The sequence below is a fragment of the Labrus mixtus genome, chromosome 21 (assembly GCF_963584025.1).
Source record: "Labrus mixtus chromosome 21, fLabMix1.1, whole genome shotgun sequence".
NCBI lineage: Eukaryota > Metazoa > Chordata > Actinopteri > Labriformes > Labridae > Labrus > Labrus mixtus.
Window position 1 is genome coordinate 12,442,672 of NC_083632.1, and position 17,632 is coordinate 12,460,303.

At 37.9% G+C, this 17,632-nt stretch overlaps 2 protein-coding genes across 3 annotated transcripts; both read left to right on the plus strand.

Moving 5' to 3' along the window:
• The first annotated feature begins 4,003 nt into the window (after positions 1 to 4,003).
• Positions 4,004 to 6,877, plus strand: cabp5a (calcium binding protein 5a). The gene is made up of 7 exons (XM_061027992.1): positions 4,004 to 4,190; positions 4,499 to 4,548; positions 4,827 to 4,857; positions 4,998 to 5,141; positions 5,829 to 5,938; positions 6,098 to 6,245; positions 6,348 to 6,877. The coding sequence occupies exons 1-7, from the start codon at positions 4,151 to 4,153 to the stop codon at positions 6,374 to 6,376; spliced, it is 552 nt and encodes a 183-aa protein (XP_060883975.1). The 5' UTR covers positions 4,004 to 4,150; the 3' UTR covers positions 6,377 to 6,877.
• Positions 6,878 to 11,290: 4,413 nt separating this feature from the next.
• Positions 11,291 to 15,851, plus strand: nif3l1 (NIF3 NGG1 interacting factor 3-like 1 (S. cerevisiae)). 2 transcript variants are annotated; one of them, XM_061028377.1, is made up of 7 exons: positions 11,291 to 11,392; positions 12,022 to 12,617; positions 12,780 to 12,936; positions 13,872 to 13,995; positions 14,228 to 14,366; positions 15,258 to 15,341; positions 15,418 to 15,851. In XM_061028377.1, the coding sequence occupies exons 2-7, from the start codon at positions 12,032 to 12,034 to the stop codon at positions 15,600 to 15,602; spliced, it is 1,275 nt and encodes a 424-aa protein (XP_060884360.1). In that variant the 5' UTR covers positions 11,291 to 11,392; positions 12,022 to 12,031; the 3' UTR covers positions 15,603 to 15,851. The 2 variants fall into 2 exon arrangements, with proteins under 2 accessions (XP_060884360.1, XP_060884361.1); XM_061028378.1 differs by having other exon boundaries at positions 11,319 to 11,382.
• Positions 15,852 to 17,632: the final 1,781 nt, after the last annotated feature.

Sequence of the window (17,632 nt, forward strand, 5' to 3'; positions counted from 1 at the left end):
GCACCTTGGCCGCAACTGCGACTCCGTGTGTTGTGGTCGAGGAGTTTAATCTATGGACATGTTAAAATCTAAAATATGATTTCCTTTGTGAATGGATTCTATAAAACAGCTTTGACATTTCAATTAGTTATGATACAACCTGACATAATGATTAACTGGTAAGCTTTCAGCAGTTTCTTCTCTGTTTCAGGGGAACCTTTCACCTTTCACACTCACCTGTAAGTCATACTTCAAATGTCTTGTGTCCCGTTGTCCTGGGGTCAATCTGACCCAAAATTCAACCTTTTGCCGTCAAATATGTTTTTTATTCATCAAATGCGCTTCATGATTACAGTAAATTTGAGGTAATTTGATTGAATTATGTTTTTTTAAATTGAATTTACTAACGTCTGTTGTCCTCTGGGGTCAAAATGACCCCGCAGCACAAAGTGGTACATTAGAGCAAATGATCACACCATACTGCTTTAGAAAACATCTTTGATCTTGGTTGTTTGATGTTTGGGGTCAAGCAATAGTTATGACAACAACAACAAAAAGCTCAGTTTCCTGCACTAGTGAGGTCTTTGACTGCATTAGTTTACGAGTAGAGAGTTGAAAGATTTACTAGTAAACTAGTAGACAGCTAAAATTCTTCATGTTAACTAGTAAGGTGCAAAATATCTACAAGTTAACTAGTGAGGCTCTGTATGGCTAGCCCTTTTAACATTTAATGAGTCCGGCTGACAAGTGGCAATTTAGTTTTCACTATTGGAAATTACATTTCAACATGTCAAAATGTCATTTTGGTGAACATAATTTCGACTAGTAAGACTTTTAGATATCTAGAATTAATTTGTGATATCTGTAATGTAAGAACAATTGTAGATATCATAAATGAACTCGAAAGAATATAATTTTTGATATCAAGAATGAACATTTTTAGTGAGAATTGAGTTGAAAATGACATTGAGGATATGTCGGCTTGGAATTCTAACATGTCAAAAAGCAATTATTGATATCCAGAATTTCTAAATGATTTAATGTTAAAAGGGCTTGCCATAGACTCAGAAATGTTTACTAGTTAACTAGTAGTAGCTAAAATGTCAACTGGTCACACTAGTGGGAGCAGTTTTCACCTTACTACTTTACTAGTAAAGCCCCGTACAGTTTACTAGTAAAGGAATAAGTGCCTCGATGTCCACTAGTTAAAATAGTAGGTATCTTTTTGGCCTCTGCAGAAGCTCCCCCTTGCCCAGCAGCCCCTCCTGGCCCATCACCCAAAAAACAGGTGCAAATTCTGCCCTCGCCAGAGTGATCTCAAAACATCGGAAATGTGCCAAAAATGCAGTGCATATACAGATCGTGCCATTACTACCTGCCTCGCATGCAGGCATGTAAATGAGGTCTTATTGGCCTTAAATGGAATTTAAAAAAAAATTGTGCTAATGTGTTTGAATGAAGTTGTTACTAAAGGTGTAACACAGAATTGGGTAAATAATCCACTTTATATTCTTTAAATTACAGTCAAACTGGACGGGGTCAATTTGACCCCAGAGGGCAGCAGGTGTGATTATTTGCTGCCCTTCAAAAAATTCAAATGATTCAAACACAGCATCTTCACTAAACATATACTTAGACATAGACATATACCACTCTGTGATAAGTCAAAGAGTCAAAATGATATAAATTAAAAAAAAATATATATATTCTTTTTTTTTTTTAACTCAAAAACAGGGTATACTTTTATGTAAACAAGGTCTATTGGCCTTAAAGTAAAAAAAAAAAAGGAAAAGGAAAAATGTGTGGTAATGGGTTCGACTGAAGTCAGACTAAAGGTGTAACACAGAATTGATAGAATTAATTTATGTTATATGCCTCAAATTACAGTCAAACCAGACGGGGTCAAAATGACCCCAGAGGACAGCAGGTGTATAGCAATCGGGAGGACATTACGAGGCTTAAGCAAATATGTTTGTTCTTAAATCGAATTTAGTTTTTTTTTTAAACAAAAAGCAACAACTCCTCAACTGTTGGGGTTTATTTGCATACATGAAATGCTGTGGCTAGATGTGATGGACTTCTAATGATAAAATGTAGTAAATGATATAGCTCTTTTTCAACTTGAATGGCTTGAATGTTGCTCCCTAGGAAAGAAAAAAACACATATTGCCAAAATAATGAGAAAAAAAAGTTTTGAAGCTGGCCACTATTGCACAAAAATAATGCAGCTTAACACACGGAGGTCGGACTCTATATATGGAAAATAGGTCAACATAAAAAAAAATATACTTTGTGTTGGTTACTCATACATGTTAACTGGGACTGATGTTTGAGCAGATGACGGATTATTATATAATAGTTGCAGAGAAATAAATGCCTTTTAGATAACTGTTTCTGATGTGTTCGAAAGTATGAAAAACCTTGCTTGTGTTATGACTTTCAACTATTTTCTCCTTTAAATTTACTAAAACATGCAAATCCTGAATGTATATTATTTAAATGTACATTCTTTTATCACAATATTTCTTTTGTTTCTTCTTATGTGAATGTTGTTTTTTTCTTTGGTCAAGTTGGTTTGGTGACAGACAGCCCTTCACACACACACACACACACACACACACACACACACACACACACACACACACACACACATGTCATTACAATCACACATACAGCTTGTTTAGCCCTCCCTTTGCTTGATTAATCCGCTCAGATTAAACTCTGTTTTATGAACTTTTATTTTAAAAACCACACAAACATAAGAGACTATAATACCAGGCATGTTCTCTCAGACGCAGTTAAAAATCTGAAGGATTTGCTTCTTTGTGCTGCAATGGCATCTTTACATATTAAACTTTATTTTATTCACCCTCCAATTTCTAATCCTCTAAAACTTCTTCAGTACAAAAAATAAAATCTGTGCACGTCTAACCTGCCCTGCTTTTCCTCCCCTCACTTTTCACACACATCCATCCTGCCGTCCACTCAACAGACATTTTGCACAGCCATGGGTTTGATGGGTTTGGCCTTGCATAACTTGTCAGCTGGTGGGTAAAAAAAGATAATATAAATGTCTATTTCCCGCTGCATGGCCAAGCGGATTATGAATCTAATGCCGACAGATTTTATGATGAATTTACATAACAGTGAAGCGAGCAGAGGGGGGTTTAAGAGTCAGAGCAGAGGACAAACACAGTGAAGGAAGTGAAGATTGTCCCAGCGGCTTTAATCCCGGACGTTGTCATGATCAGGGTACTTCATGGAAATAGTAATCATTTTGTTTCCACGCAAATGTAACCGATACTCCTGCAGATTATCACACATTTGGATATTAGCTGTAATTGGCCTTTAATGCATACAGCCAGTTTTATGACAGAGGAACAAAGTTAACATTCTTTCTCTCATAGCAACATAAATAATACAGCTCACCACGTTCTAAAGATATACAAATGAATAAAAAAAAAAGAAAAACAATCATTTTTATGGTTGGGATAGAAAATAAAGAACATAAAAGGATCATGTGTCCTGATCCAGAGAAAGGATACAACAATTGATAGAAGAGTTGGCTTTGAAGAGATCACAATCTGTAATCTAAAATTGTGTCTGTTTTTTTTTTTTTTTTCAAAGAAGCTTTTCCTTGTGTCTCTAAAAATTGTTACAATATGAAAAATCAAATGGAACACTTAGGTGTTATCTAACCTTTCAGTTCTTTGGGAGTTTGTATCATTATTATATTTGTTATAGGTAAAATACTTTGTAAATTATTTCATTTAAACTATTTTTTCTGGTGCAATCTTATTCTCATATTGTTATCAAAATGTCTATTTAAAGAAACACACGTTGTTGTAAATGCTGCATTGACCTGGAAAGCCGACAAAAACAACCTGCAACTGGACCCGTGTGCACTGATAGTTTCTTGGGGTTGGCCTGGGGTTCAGATGACGATCTCATTTACAGCATGATGTCAACACAGCACTGACTCCACCCATCAGTCATACACCCCTGCATGCAGCCACACCTCCCTGACATTCAAACCCCCTGCAGCATCCCTGACAGGCCGGACAGAGCAGGTCGTGCTGAGGAGGGACACACAGACACTCACACAGAAAAGAAGATCAGTAGACAGACGTGTGGAGAGAGAGCGAGATAGAGAGCTGCAGAGGGCTCGTATATGAAGCAACTGGCTAATGACAAGAACTCACCAGAGGAAGGTAGGAGCACAGAAAAAAAGTCACTTTATTCTAAAAAAAAAAGATAAGCAACTTTTTTCTGTAATTCCCAGAAACAGTTGGACTCTTTGTAGTATCTTTAAGTGTTTTGTTGAAGTTGTGGTTTGAAAATGTAGCCTGAATGTATTGGAAATGTTTGATAGCATCAGAAAAAGAAGACACAAAATTTTAATCCTGACTTTCTGGCTTTGAAAATCGTTCCCAAAGCTCTTTATCGTGTGTCAGAAGCTGATTAAAAAATACATGTATTTTCAATGATTAAAGTCATATTTTGTGCTCTCTTTCTGCAGACATGAGTTTTGGGGCAGCATGCATTTTCCTACGAGGAGGCAAAAACATTGTAAGTGCAGACGTAATGGCCTTTACCTATTTTTGATGGGTTTGTGCTGATCTTGAAGCTGGAACTAATGCATGGCGATAAGTTTACTGAGACTTACCTGCAAATGTAGCTATACTTTAATCATTATTGTATCTTTTTGTGCCTAATAATATTCAACACTGGAATGCAAAAAAGAATGCATTATGTTCATTTTGTGGTTTTTGAGTTTCTTTTTTCTTGTTGTATGTTTTTACTGTTTATTAAGGATCCTTATCTAACGCACTGATTTTTTCTTTCAGACAAGGGAACTGGCTGATGATGAGATTGATGGTAAATAATCTTCATCTACATATTCTTGTGTTTTAATCACTACATTTGATTAAACTCATTGTTTTGAGCTTGATAACACGTTCATATATTTAATATATCTTATCGTTGACTTTCTAAATGTCTGATTGTCTCCTCTGCAGAGCTGCGTGATGCGTTCAATGAGTTTGATAAAGATAAGGATGGGCTGATCAGCTGTAAGGACCTGGGGAATCTGATGAGAACGATGGGATACATGCCCACAGAAATGGAGCTGATCGAGCTGAGTCAGAACATCAACATGAACCGTGAGTCCTCCACTGAACAAACCAACCCCAAAACATTGAAGTGACATTTTTCATACAAATATTTTTTTCTAAACAAAATAGCATGGACAAGATGACATAGTGCACGGCTGAATTTGTTTGTTGAAAATCAAATTATAACTTTTATTCTGGACTAAAGTAACCATTTTTTTAGTTGTTTATATACGATACCAAACACTTTATTGTCCTCTTTCTCCTGGACTCAAAGCGCTGCCAAACATTCAGCTGCTTCCACTAGAATCAATCAATGAAACACAATAGAGAGAGACACATCCACAAGAGAATAGAAAGACACACACCAATGCAAAACAACATACACAGCAAAAGATCTGCAAACACACAGCATCAAAGGTAAAAAAAATATAAAAACATGTAGGAACATTATGGCAAATCCCAGCATTCAAAAATAGACACAGAAGTGACGGAATCTTTTTTTTTTTCTATTTGATAAATATTAATACATTTTATTACTATACTGTAGTTATTTTTAGTTTTATTTGTGTACCTATGAAACATGGAGGGTGATGTTAGATGAGACTTGAAGTCTGAAGGGGCAAAATAAAAAATGTACGTTTTCTTCATATACAATGATTACAAAATAATGAACTGATGGAAGAGTGAGGGATTTTTCTTAATTCTTGCATTTTTCTTTTTACATTTTTTCTCCAGTGGGTGGTAAAGTCGACTTTGAGGACTTTGTAGAGCTGATGGCTCCAAAACTTCTGGCCGAGACGGCCGGGATGATCGGTGTGAAGGAGCTGAAGGATGCTTTTAAAGAAGTGAGCGTCACATTCTTATGCTTTAAAGAGACTTGGATCCTTTAAAAAAACAACAACCTCAACGCCAGATTTCCACCCAAAACTGATTTACTGCAAACATACTCATCTATCTTATTCCTTCTTCTTTTGTTTCATGTTTGACTCTTTTTTTAAATTTAGTTTGACATGGACGGAGACGGAGAGATCACGACAACAGAACTTCGCTCAGCCATGATTAAGCTGATGGGAGAGCACATGAGTAGGAGGGAGATAGACGCCATAGTAAAAGAAGCAGATGACAACGGAGATGGCACAGTAGACTTTGAAGGTAACACGGAACAATCAGTCTGTCACAAACAATGACAACAACACGAATTAACTCCACAAAACAATCCACTAATCCAATGAAACTTCTTCTTCTCTGCTTTAGAGTTTGTCAGAATGATGTCCCATCAATGACAGTCGAGGAGCGTCATCCAAGAAAGCACCTTTGCACCTCTCTGCATTAGTCCTGAAGCTGTCTGTGTATGAAGGATTCACTTGTATATATTAAGAACAAACACTAATGTTAAGTAATCAAGCAATATGAAGTCGACCTCAGACATAAGTTTATAGCTATGCAAAACCTGACCGTCATGTGCTGAGACATTTATAAGATTTAATATAATCTAAGAGGATGTGTGAATATATGGAATTGTTTGACAATTTTATTATTGTGTGTACAGGAAGTCTTTTTGGATTGATTTGCTGAACTGGATTGAATTTTGCTAATGGAATATACCATATTTATTCTGACAGTGTTTCATCATTTATCACTGCAACATTTAAGTTAAACTACTACACTTATACGTTTACAGTATTTATCATGGACTTGTTGTATTACCTACCTTAAATTCAACAAGTTAGACCCTGCTTGCAAGCATGTGCAGATATAAAATAAAACATGTTCACTTTGCACAAGAGTTTTGATTTGTATCAGTGCGATGTGATGGACGCTGGGTGTGTGTTATTTAGGAATAAATCTGCCTGAATTTGTCTTTGGTTTTGTCATACATGAAGAGTAAAGCTGATTTATTAGCTTGGCAAAATTCAAAGAAAAATACTTAACATTTTGTGCGTGACAGAAAATCTGTCATGGCACTATGTAATTTAATCCAAAATCCTTCATGACTTTCATAATGATTCAACTTGCATAATGATTCAAAACTCTCTGGTTGTATAATAAACCAAAGCAGTGATTTGTGGATTTCGTGTACCCAAAGAAGGGATTTGGAAACCGAAAACATCTGTGACGCTGCTGCACTGTGAGGTGGATATTTGGAGGATTGAGTAACTCATCTGCCCTGGCTTTTGGAGGACACGGGGATAAAGAGATTTTGTGACAAAAAACGAACAAACCCGGAGTGGCCACTGATTTGATAAGAGTATACATCAGTCTAAAATTGTGACATGACAGATTTCTTAGAATTAAGTGTTAAAAAAACGGGATTAGGAAGCACTCTGACCAGAATTCAGCTTTTTAAAGAGTGCATCCTGAGAATTCTAAGTAAAAATGATTAACTGTGTTGTGAATTTGAACATTGGGGTAAAATGAGGGGAAGAATGACAGAAAAACACTGTAAAGAGACACAGGAATGGCTAATGGCTAACACTTAGCATAGTTAGCATATCTCCACTGATAGTCACAGTTTTTTTTATTAACCTATCATTAGGTTTTTAAAGACTGCACCCTGAAAGTTCTACATACACGTTCATCATGTTTTTGTACATTTGGATGTGAAAGTAAAATGAGGGGAAGGATTTAATGAATTTAAAACTTTGCCTCTGTGATGTCTGTCAGCTCCTCTGTCTGAATGGACTTAAATCTGTTAGTTAGCACTAACTTCTGTTGTTTCCTCTTCTCTAGATCCTTATTGTGTTGTACTTACTCTCTGATATATGTCACTTTGGACATAAGCATCTGCTAAATGGATTGTAGAATTTAGGGGTAATAGTGTATATTTGTATGAAAACATGAGTCTGAATCAGAATCAGGTTTTATTGCAAAGTATATTTACACATACAAGGAATTCTTGACTTGGTGTTTTTATGTAAAACAATTACCAAAGAAATGAAGCAAAAAGAATAAGGGGCTAAGGGACATTAGCTTCAATAGAATAAAATACAACAAGCATTATAAATATATGATAGACGTATACACAACAAAATGTACAACAGATGCAATGGATGAGCTGCAACGTTGTGCAGGGACAGTGTGTGTGCAGTGTGAAGTCCAGTGTGTGACACATACAATCTGATTTAGCCTTCACATTACTTAAATGGTTTCTGACCGTGGGGCTGGATGAGAGTCTGTGTCATGTGGGGGGAGGGCAGGGGCATTATTGATGGCAGCAGAGGGGAAGAAACTTGTGGTGTGAGGTTCCGGTCCTGATGGGCAAATCAACTGCACCTGTCACTGAGACCAAAGGCACAGCTAGTTAAAATAGCTAGTTATGTATGTTATTGTGAATTTGGACATTGAGGTAAAATGATTAGAAGACATTCAGACATCAGATGTATTATGAACAAAAACATTATGAAAACACAGCAAATCACTGCTAACTAGCATAGTTAGCTGTTCTCCACTCACAAAAACATTAATTAGCTTTAGCTTCTTAAAGATGGGTCATGAGAACTTTGATCACTTTTAAATTACTTAGGTTGAGGTTTAAATAAGAAGAGTTTGGGGTCATAGATGTTTTTTCAATATTTAAATCATCGAGCGGAAGTTGTTAGGATAGTTAGCTAATCTCCACAAATATAATTTACAAGTTATCATCTTGATCTTGCTGAAGAATACAAATGACAAGCTGTACGTGCTTTTTAACTTTAAAAGTGAGGACATTTGAGTGGCAGAAATGAGGGGTATTAGGTGATCTATAAAAACATAAAGAGAGATAGCAAATCAATGCTAGTACGCGGTAATAATAATTAGCTGATCTCCAGAGACATAAAGTCATATAATGTGAATAGTTCTTTAAATAGCTGCCCTGAGAATTCTATAGGCCGCAAATTATTATTATATTATTTTGTTACGGGTAGGATCGTGGTTAGGTATGTGGACGGGAACACGGTGCATCCTGACTGTCTTGGTAACATTAGCCATACAGATGTTATAACGTAAAAGCTGGAGCAGACCTTTAACATATAGGCAGATGGAGCTCAACGTGAAGGCTTAGTCCCAATTAACACAAGTGAAGCTCACAAGTAAACATCTGTCTGTGCCACTCCACTGATTAGACACATGCAACATCTGTGTCAATAAGCTTAATGGACATCTTCCTGTTTTGTAAATAACATAACCCCTCCTTCATTTGTAAGAGCAGTCATAATAAAGACTGTTAAATATTGTAATACTGTATATTTTAAAGAGGGGGTCCCGTTTACACTGAGGGGTGCACAGAGAAGCTGCGCCGGTCAGAGGAAGAATCCAATGATGTAATGCTCTCTGCTTGGCCTTTGCCCTGATCCTCCGCTGATCCCTCTAACATCCAGCGTCGACCTTTATTGCATTAATCCACGGTAATCTCTCGCTCTCTCTGTCACTCTCTGATTCACTTCCAAGGTAGAAACTCTGTCCAGCTTCTTGCTGTCGAAATTCACTTAATGAGAAGCTGCAATCATCTTCCAAATACTGATAGGCCTAACCCTCCACTTTGGTGTTTGTTTTGTGTGCGGCCTTTATTTCTTTCTTCCCAAATTCCACATAATCCCACAGAGAAGTAGCAGATGCTGTGATAGTTGGTACAGCCTGTCAAAGGTCATCTTGTCTTTTTCTTGTAAACATTCATCCGTAACTTTGTTTTATAACGTAACAGCAATTATTATGTAATACCAACAGTTTTGTAAACTTTGTGTTTTATTAAATTATTTTTCACTAACGAGCTGATTGGAAAGTAGCTATGTGGGCTGTGAGAGAGACACTTTCCATTCAGATTTTATTTTAGCACTGAGTTATTAGAAGTCAGTTGTTATGTTTAAAATGACCAGACACATCCTTGGGAATAAAACCATGTTTTCTGATTGTGCATATCATACAATAATAATGTTCTTTCTCTCCTGATAGTTGTGAAAAGGTTTGGTTATTGTTGATCTGTGTGCAATTTGAATAAAGATCTGTGAGATTTACAATTTATTTTGTCTTAATGTCAAATAACTATTAATACATCCATCTGACATGCAGCATACATATAGCTCAGGGTGCCCTGTAATAAATACATGTTTATAACTTGATTGTGCTTGAACGGGTTGAGGATTTACATGTATTACTAACAAACTGACCAGGCGGACCAAAAGTAGCACACACCAAAAATGATAAGATTTACAAGGGTGAAGATATTCAACATCATTATGGATTGACAGAAGGGCAGATGTGGAGGAGAGGGGAGAGGAAGAGTTTGGGAGATTGTTCATATCTCGTCTGTATGGTTTATCAGCTCTTTACCACTCTCCTGAGGTTTGAGAAAAATTGTGTTAATTTTTTTATCAGTTGCTTTTGTTAATTTGAGTTTCTTGATTTGCTAGTAATTAACCGATGTGTAACATTTTGGATCCAAGTTTGAAAGCATCTTTTTTTTTTATTGTTCTACAACCTGTGAAGAAAAAATAAATCTATCTATCTATCTATCTATCTGTCTGTCTGTCTGTCTGTCTGTCTGTCTGTCTGTCTGTCTGTCTGTCTGTCTGTCTCTATGTCTGTCTGTCTGTCTGTCTGTCTGTCTATCAATCTATCAATCTATCTGTCTGTCTATCTATCAGTCTGTCTGTCTGTCTATCTGTCTATCAATCTATCTTTCTCTATGTCTGTCTGTCTGTCTGTCTGTCTGTCTGTCTGTCTATCTATCAATCTATCTGCCTGTCTGTCTGTCTGTCTATCTATCAGTCTATCTGCCTGTCTGTCTGTCTGTCTGTCTATCAATCTATCTTTCTCTATGTCTGTCTTTCTGTCTGTCTATCTATATATCTGTCTATCTATCTATCAATCTATCTGTCTGTCTGTCTGTCTGTCTATCTATCTATCTATCTATCAATCTATCTGTCTGTCTGTCTGTCTGCCTGTCTGTCTGTCTGTCTGTCTGTCTGTCTATCAATCTATCTGTCTGTCTGTCTGTCTGTCTGTCTGTCTGTCTATCTATCTATCAATCTATCTGTCTGTCTATCAATAAAGAAGTCTCATTTGGCTCATCATATATACATGTATATATATATATATATATATATATATATATACATATATATATATATATATACATGTATATATATATATATATATATACATGTATATATATATATACATGTATATCATACATACTCCGGTACAGTAGGTGGCGGTATGCAACTTTGTAACCTGTAGATAAAAAGAAGAACTGTGAGAGAAGCACTGAGACAGCTGCACCAGAGCGTTAGTTGTCTGACTGAAGAGAAAGGCAAGCCAAAGTATGATAAACACAATTATTCACATGCGTATATTTCAAAATGGTGTTTTATTTCTGACGGTGTCAATCCAAATACTCCAGAAGCTAACCAATGCTAGATAAATAGCTAACTCTGCTGTTAGCTGCATGCTTCCTCTGCACGACTTAGTGCATCTGTCACAACTTACAGGTCAGATAAAACACGAGGGTTTATTAACAGTATGTGTATACAAGAAACTACTTTTGTATAATATAGTGATTAAAACGAATGCTAGTTGTGTATCTTACTATTTTCGTTTTTTCATAAACATAAGAAAGTTGAAGTTTTGCACATTTGTTGCTCTCAGACTGGTGGAGTATCTCAATAGGAGCTTCCTTTTAGACAGACATGTGTTTTCCCTGTATGGGGATTAGTTTTCACTAAAGTGTGAAAAAAATCTTTTATATTCTTTTTTTGGATGTATTTAAAGTGAAATGTGAGGGAGCAGTGAAAAGGTGTAAATAATTTCTCAGATGAGTTTATAATATTTTTTCCCCTGAAGGTTTGCCATGTTGTTGTGATTTGCCTTGCTTGTCTTCAGCGTGTCTTCATTTCTAATGAAGTGTTCTTGAGGTACAACTTCATTCTTGTTTTTCCTCTTGCACACACAGGTGGTCACTGATGTTGACTCGATGTAGGCGGCTCTCTCTGACATTTTTTCCCCTCACCTATCAAAGACCTCGTACCACACGGACGTCACAGGCTGCGCTCTACTCCTCTACTTCAACTTTATCCATCCCTCCATCTTTCCCCACACCAAGCTGCCGTCACGGTATCCTGACGAACCCTCACTCATCTGTGTGCTCCTCCTCCATCCGCTGCCTCTCTCACGCTGTTCACAGTCCAGGCATGATGGAGCTCAAAGAAGTTCTGCAGGTGTTGGAGCAGCTAGCTCCGCTGTCTCTGGCTGAGTCGTGGGACAATGTTGGTCTGCTGGTCGAGCCCAGCAAACCTCGGCCCGTAAAGACTGTCCTGCTCACCAATGACCTCACGGAGGCTGTCATGGAGGAAGCAGAAGCCCTGAGCTGTGACCTCATTATTTCATATCACCCTCCGTTGTTTCGGCCAATCAAGCGTCTGGTCCAGAAAGATTGGAAGCAGCGATTGGCCATCAGGGCTGTGGAGGCAGGGATAGCCATCTTCTCCCCTCATACGTCATGGGACAGCGTTAAAGGAGGAGTGAACGACTGGCTGGTGGGGGGACTCGGTAAGACGTTCCACTGAGTGGAAAATGTGTCACACAGATCTACAGTACCTGCATATTTAAAGAAGGATAAGGCTAAAATGTTGTGACACATGAGACTGACCCACTGGTCAGCTATCTTTTCCCCTGACTGACCCCCCCCCCCCCCCCCTTTGTGTGTCTCAGGTAGCGGTCAGGTGTTGGTGCTGAGTCAGGCCCTCGGCAGCGCCTCCCACAGTCACAAAGTGGAATTCATGGTCAAAAACACAGAAGAAGTAAACAACATCATGGAGGAAATGAAGGCTTGTGACGGTGGAACGACACTACAACATGCAGTCAACAGGTGCTGTTGATTAAAGCTACAACTTCAGGAGCATTGTGTTGTTTTTGCACATGTTAGCATTTTAAATGTAATGCGAGTTGTGTCTGTTACAAAACAGTCTCAACTCAAACTACTGGATATAAACTAATGCAAAAAAAAAAAACTAAACAAGATTGACGATGTCTGTATAGTTATTTAAATGCCTGTCACTGCTGTCACTGTCTCCGTGGACTCTTGACAGCACGCAAAACAGTTTGACAGTAAAGGTTATATTCCTAAAATGAATCCAGGATCAGATCTCCAAAATCAACACCAAGAAAAAAATCCTCACGGTTTCTTTAAAATAACTGCAGATCGTTTCCAAAAAAATAAGAAGTTTAACAATAGTGTCCTTTTGAAGAGAGCATCTTTTGCAGTAATGTCTTTTTATTTCAGAGTGCAGGAATTTAACTTTAAGGTGAAATAGCGACAGAGGTGCCTCTGTTCCAGAATTTGTGAAAACTGTTTTGTAACATTTGAGCGCCATTATAACGGCAGTATCAGCTAAAGCTTCTTTACTCACAAAACACCGTTTTTTTTTTTTAGGTGAACTTTGGTTGTGGTTTTTAGGGTGTTTACTTTGACGCCTTTGATATCAAAGCCTTCATGACTCTACTTCAGCGTCACCACCACATGTTGCTACTGTAGCTTTGACTCTGATGGATTGCTGTTTTTACACAAATCAAGTCTGAACTGCGACTTTGAAACAATATTGTAAAGAATAGGAACTAATCATCTCTAATAATGAAACAGACATAAGTAATGTTAGGGGGACAGTATTTGTTGTATTGAATTAAAATGCATTTATTTATTTAATAGTGACGATGCAATTCAACATATTTTCAATACCTAACATATGTAGAGCCATCTGAAGTCCTATGCACGTGTGAATTATACTTTATTTACATTCATTACAGGCCAGATGGCAGTGGGATCCAGGTCAGCCTGACCTGCAGTGACTCAGCACTGACCCCTAGTGTCCAGACTCTGTTACGACACAACGCTCCCAGCCTGTCCCTCAGCATCCTCAAGTTAGAAAAGGTGAAGCAGAAAAATCAGTGTGACTTTAAGAATGTTAAGATATTCAGACAATGTTTTCATTTTGAGATCAGTTTCCATATTTTTTTCTGAAATGATATCTTGAAATGTTAATTAAAAAAACACAATAGTTTTTTTTTTGTCTATAAAATGGAAACAAAGCTCTGAAATGATTCTTCAGATTTCACTCACATCATTCGATGACAGTTCACTTTCTACCTTTCCCTCCCTGCAGCCCCCTCTTCCGGGTCACGGCCAGGGGCGACTGAGTGTTTTAGACCAGCCTGTTACCGTGGCGACAGCAATCCAGAAAATGAAATCCCACCTGGGTTTGAGTCACCTCCGTTTGGCTCTTGGATCCGGTCAGACGCTTGGTAATAAACTCTAATACAAGCAGCAGTTAACTGATGAAGTGTTATGAATGTGAAGGATGTGAACACTCAGCTGTTAGTCAGGCAGGTGTCATTATTGAGCCCCGATTCTATATCAAATCAGCTGGCAGTACAAAAAGGCACAAATTACAACGGGCTGATCTTCATAAAGAAAATATATATTAAGACATTCAACAAACAACTTAAATGTAAACCTTAAATATAACTTGTATCCGGTCAAAATGCTCCAGCAACACTTGTAGTAAGAAGATCAACTTTATTAACAATATAGACCGACGCGTTTCGGCACGTGGCCTTCATCAGGGTCATCGATCTGATCTAAAATTCACATATAACTTGTATCATTCAGGCAGAACACATTTGGAGAGTTAACATAATAAATCATGGAGGCGAATATCTCAAACCTTCAGTAGAGAAAGTCTAAATATGTGAAAAGTGTTTAAATCTCATTTACACTGTTCTGGGTGCCATAAAAGTGTAATATTATTATTTGGTCATAGGATGTAAATGTGGGTTCTTAAGACTGGGGCTGCGATTACTTGTTTAACCAATACATTTCCAACTGTCTTGAAAATGTATTCATGTTTCCATCATCTTTAAAGTACAAATGTGTCACACTTTGGGTTTCTAGCTTCTGAAATGTAAGGATTCTTTCCTTATCTTTCATATAAGCCGACGAAGAGAGTTTGAGTTTGGGATTTTTGAAGGACAAAGGAAGCTATTTGAAGGTGTCTGCTTGAGATCAGGGATATTGTAAAGAACCTTTTTTTGCATTTGTTCGACCCATTATCGACTATAATTGTAGATTAATTCATAACTAAAAGATGAACTAATCAAACAATAAAAGTCAGTCATTCTTCTTCTGTTTTTCAGAGTCGTCTGTTAGCACGGTGGCTGTGTGTGCGGGGTCAGGAGCCTCAGTGCTGAGCGGAGTCAAGGCTGACCTTTACATCACAGGTAGACATTTCATCTGTGATTATATTAACCTGAGTTTGCCACACCTGCAGATGTTCAAGTTGTGTCTTTTGTTCAGGTGAAATGTCCCACCATGAAGTGCTGGATGCTGCCGCGATGGGAACAAGCGTCATCCTCAGCGACCACAGCAACAGCGAGCGGGGATATCTGGCTGTGTTCAGGGAGAGGCTGGCTGTGCGTCTTCCTGAGGGGGTGACGGTGGTCGTGTCCAAGGTGGACCGAGACCCTCTGGAGGTGGTCTGACTGATGTGGAGCTACAGTTGAAGTGGTTTGTCTGTCGGGAAAAAACTTTCACAGGGTTTAGAGGGATGAAATTGACCACGTAATAAAAAGTAAACACTGATTTCTAAGCTACAAAATTTCCTTAAAAAAGCGGCTTTGTAAACCATAATTTCAAATTGAATGATGTAAATGTTCTCCTGGATCTTCTAGTACTATATGTTATGTATTTATGACATGGTTATTAAAATTGGTTCTGCTTGATGGATAAAATCCACCTCGTTGTGTTTGATCAGCCAAAATATCCCCACGCCAAACCAAAGATTACGCTTGTAATCTGCTTGCATATGTTCTGCATACAGAGGGTTAACTTAGGCTAAAATCTAAGTTTGTTTTTACTCTCATCATAGGTGACTTCTAGTACTTCCTTTCCATTTAGAAAAAAATCCAGAAATTTTCCCAAATAGGCAAAGAGTGTGAACAAAACAAAAAGTCCGATTGAAAGTCGGAACAATCCTTTTCTAATCCTTCCTGTTTGTCTCTAACAGTCAGATCTAAACTGAGCAGACCATGACGATGTAAAGAAATCCTTTTTTTTTTAAAATAAATTCTTTGTTCTTGAATACCCTGCCCTTTAGACCTCAGTGAGAAAACAGGTGAATATCAAACCACTTGGCACATGTATGTCAAAGAGCAGACCCATCTGATGGTAAACGCTCTGTAAACACAGCACACGACCCCGCCCCCACTCTGGTAATGTAAGGAAGAGAAAAAAAACACAACAAGTAACAATCCTCATCACAGGCTGTAATAGAGTCTGCTGCGACACACCTGTCTGCTCGTAAAAACATTAAGAGACGTCGAACACACCTCGCTGCCCCCATCAAGGTAATGACCTCTCTCTCAGCGGGGCGTTGACACCTACGTTTCCTCTCAGTCCACACTCACTTTTATCTCTCAACCAACACACACACACACACACAAATGGAGAAGGAAAACAACAACTAGAACAACATTTCTGCTTGTGAAGGGACTCCAGCTGTCTCTCTTTAAAGGCAGAAAGATCCTGAGCAGGTTGATCCAGTTGATCTTCTTATTTTCCAAAAATGTTTTGGATTTTCGCGTTAAATTCCCACATAGTGCGAGTTCTTTTATTTTAACCTCTGATGTAACAGTAATCTCCTGCTGGTTTAGCTCAGATTAAGCCCCCATTAGGATTAATTTTGAGGTCTTCACTTCAAGTTAAGTTAAGTTAAAGCAACAACAGTAGAGTAGGGAAGTAAACTGCCACAAAATAAAGTGTGACCAGTTTGCATCCAATAAAGCAGTGGTTCTCAACTGGTGGGATGGGACCCAAAAGTGGGTCGCGAAAATGTGACTGAAAAAACAGAAGTGTCTAAAAGTCTATGAAGCGCTGTAAAAACATGTTGGTTTTGTTCCTTCTTGTTCTGTTGCATGTTTCGTACCATCCGAGGTCCACACTGCACTCATTTTCATTCAATAAATATGATTGGTTGAAAAAAACATCAGAAATTTGGGTCACGGTTTTCATGAAGCAGTCGGTGGTAGGCTAGACCAGTTGAGAACCACTGCATTAAAGTGTATGTTCTTAAACCAGATCACATTTTGATCTTTAAAGACACCTTTTCACATCTAGTGTTTGAAGTTCATTCACGTCAGTACATTAAAAAACACATGTTCAATCTATAAGATACAATAAATGAGTATGTTTATTGGGGTAAATTAAATCAAAGCCAAAGTAACAAACACACATGAGCACACATGATCCCACCAGTGCACACTAACCAATCAGTAGGCCACAGTCCAATAAAAAATACATTAGTTTTCTGATGGTTGACCACAGCTCATACCGACTAACTGTCTGTATACCATCAAGGGTATTTGTCTGTGTGGTCCACATTCAGGGTTTTATTGTGTTTTCACGAGAAATCCTGTCTGCTCAGAACATTTCCTTCCCAACACAGCAAAATCTGCACCTACTCAGTAGATCCATCAGTCTTAATAAATAGTGCTACATATTAGAGAAGACGCTC

Bases quoted from the DNA above. Each gene is read 5' to 3' on its own strand.
- cabp5a (XM_061027992.1), top strand. From the start codon at position 4,151: ATGAAGCAACTGGCTAATGACAAGAACTCACCAGAGGAAG. The intron at 4,549-4,826 runs GTAAGTGCAGAC...TTTTTCTTTCAG, and splicing joins TACGAGGAGGCAAAAACATT to ACAAGGGAACTGGCTGATGA. The intron at 4,858-4,997 runs GTAAATAATCTT...TCTCCTCTGCAG, and splicing joins GGCTGATGATGAGATTGATG to AGCTGCGTGATGCGTTCAAT.
- nif3l1 (XM_061028377.1), top strand. From the start codon at position 12,032: ATGTTGACTCGATGTAGGCGGCTCTCTCTGACATTTTTTCCCCTCACC. The intron at 12,618-12,779 runs GTAAGACGTTCC...TGTGTGTCTCAG, and splicing joins CTGGCTGGTGGGGGGACTCG to GTAGCGGTCAGGTGTTGGTG. The intron at 15,342-15,417 runs GTAGACATTTCA...TCTTTTGTTCAG, and splicing joins GGCTGACCTTTACATCACAG to GTGAAATGTCCCACCATGAA.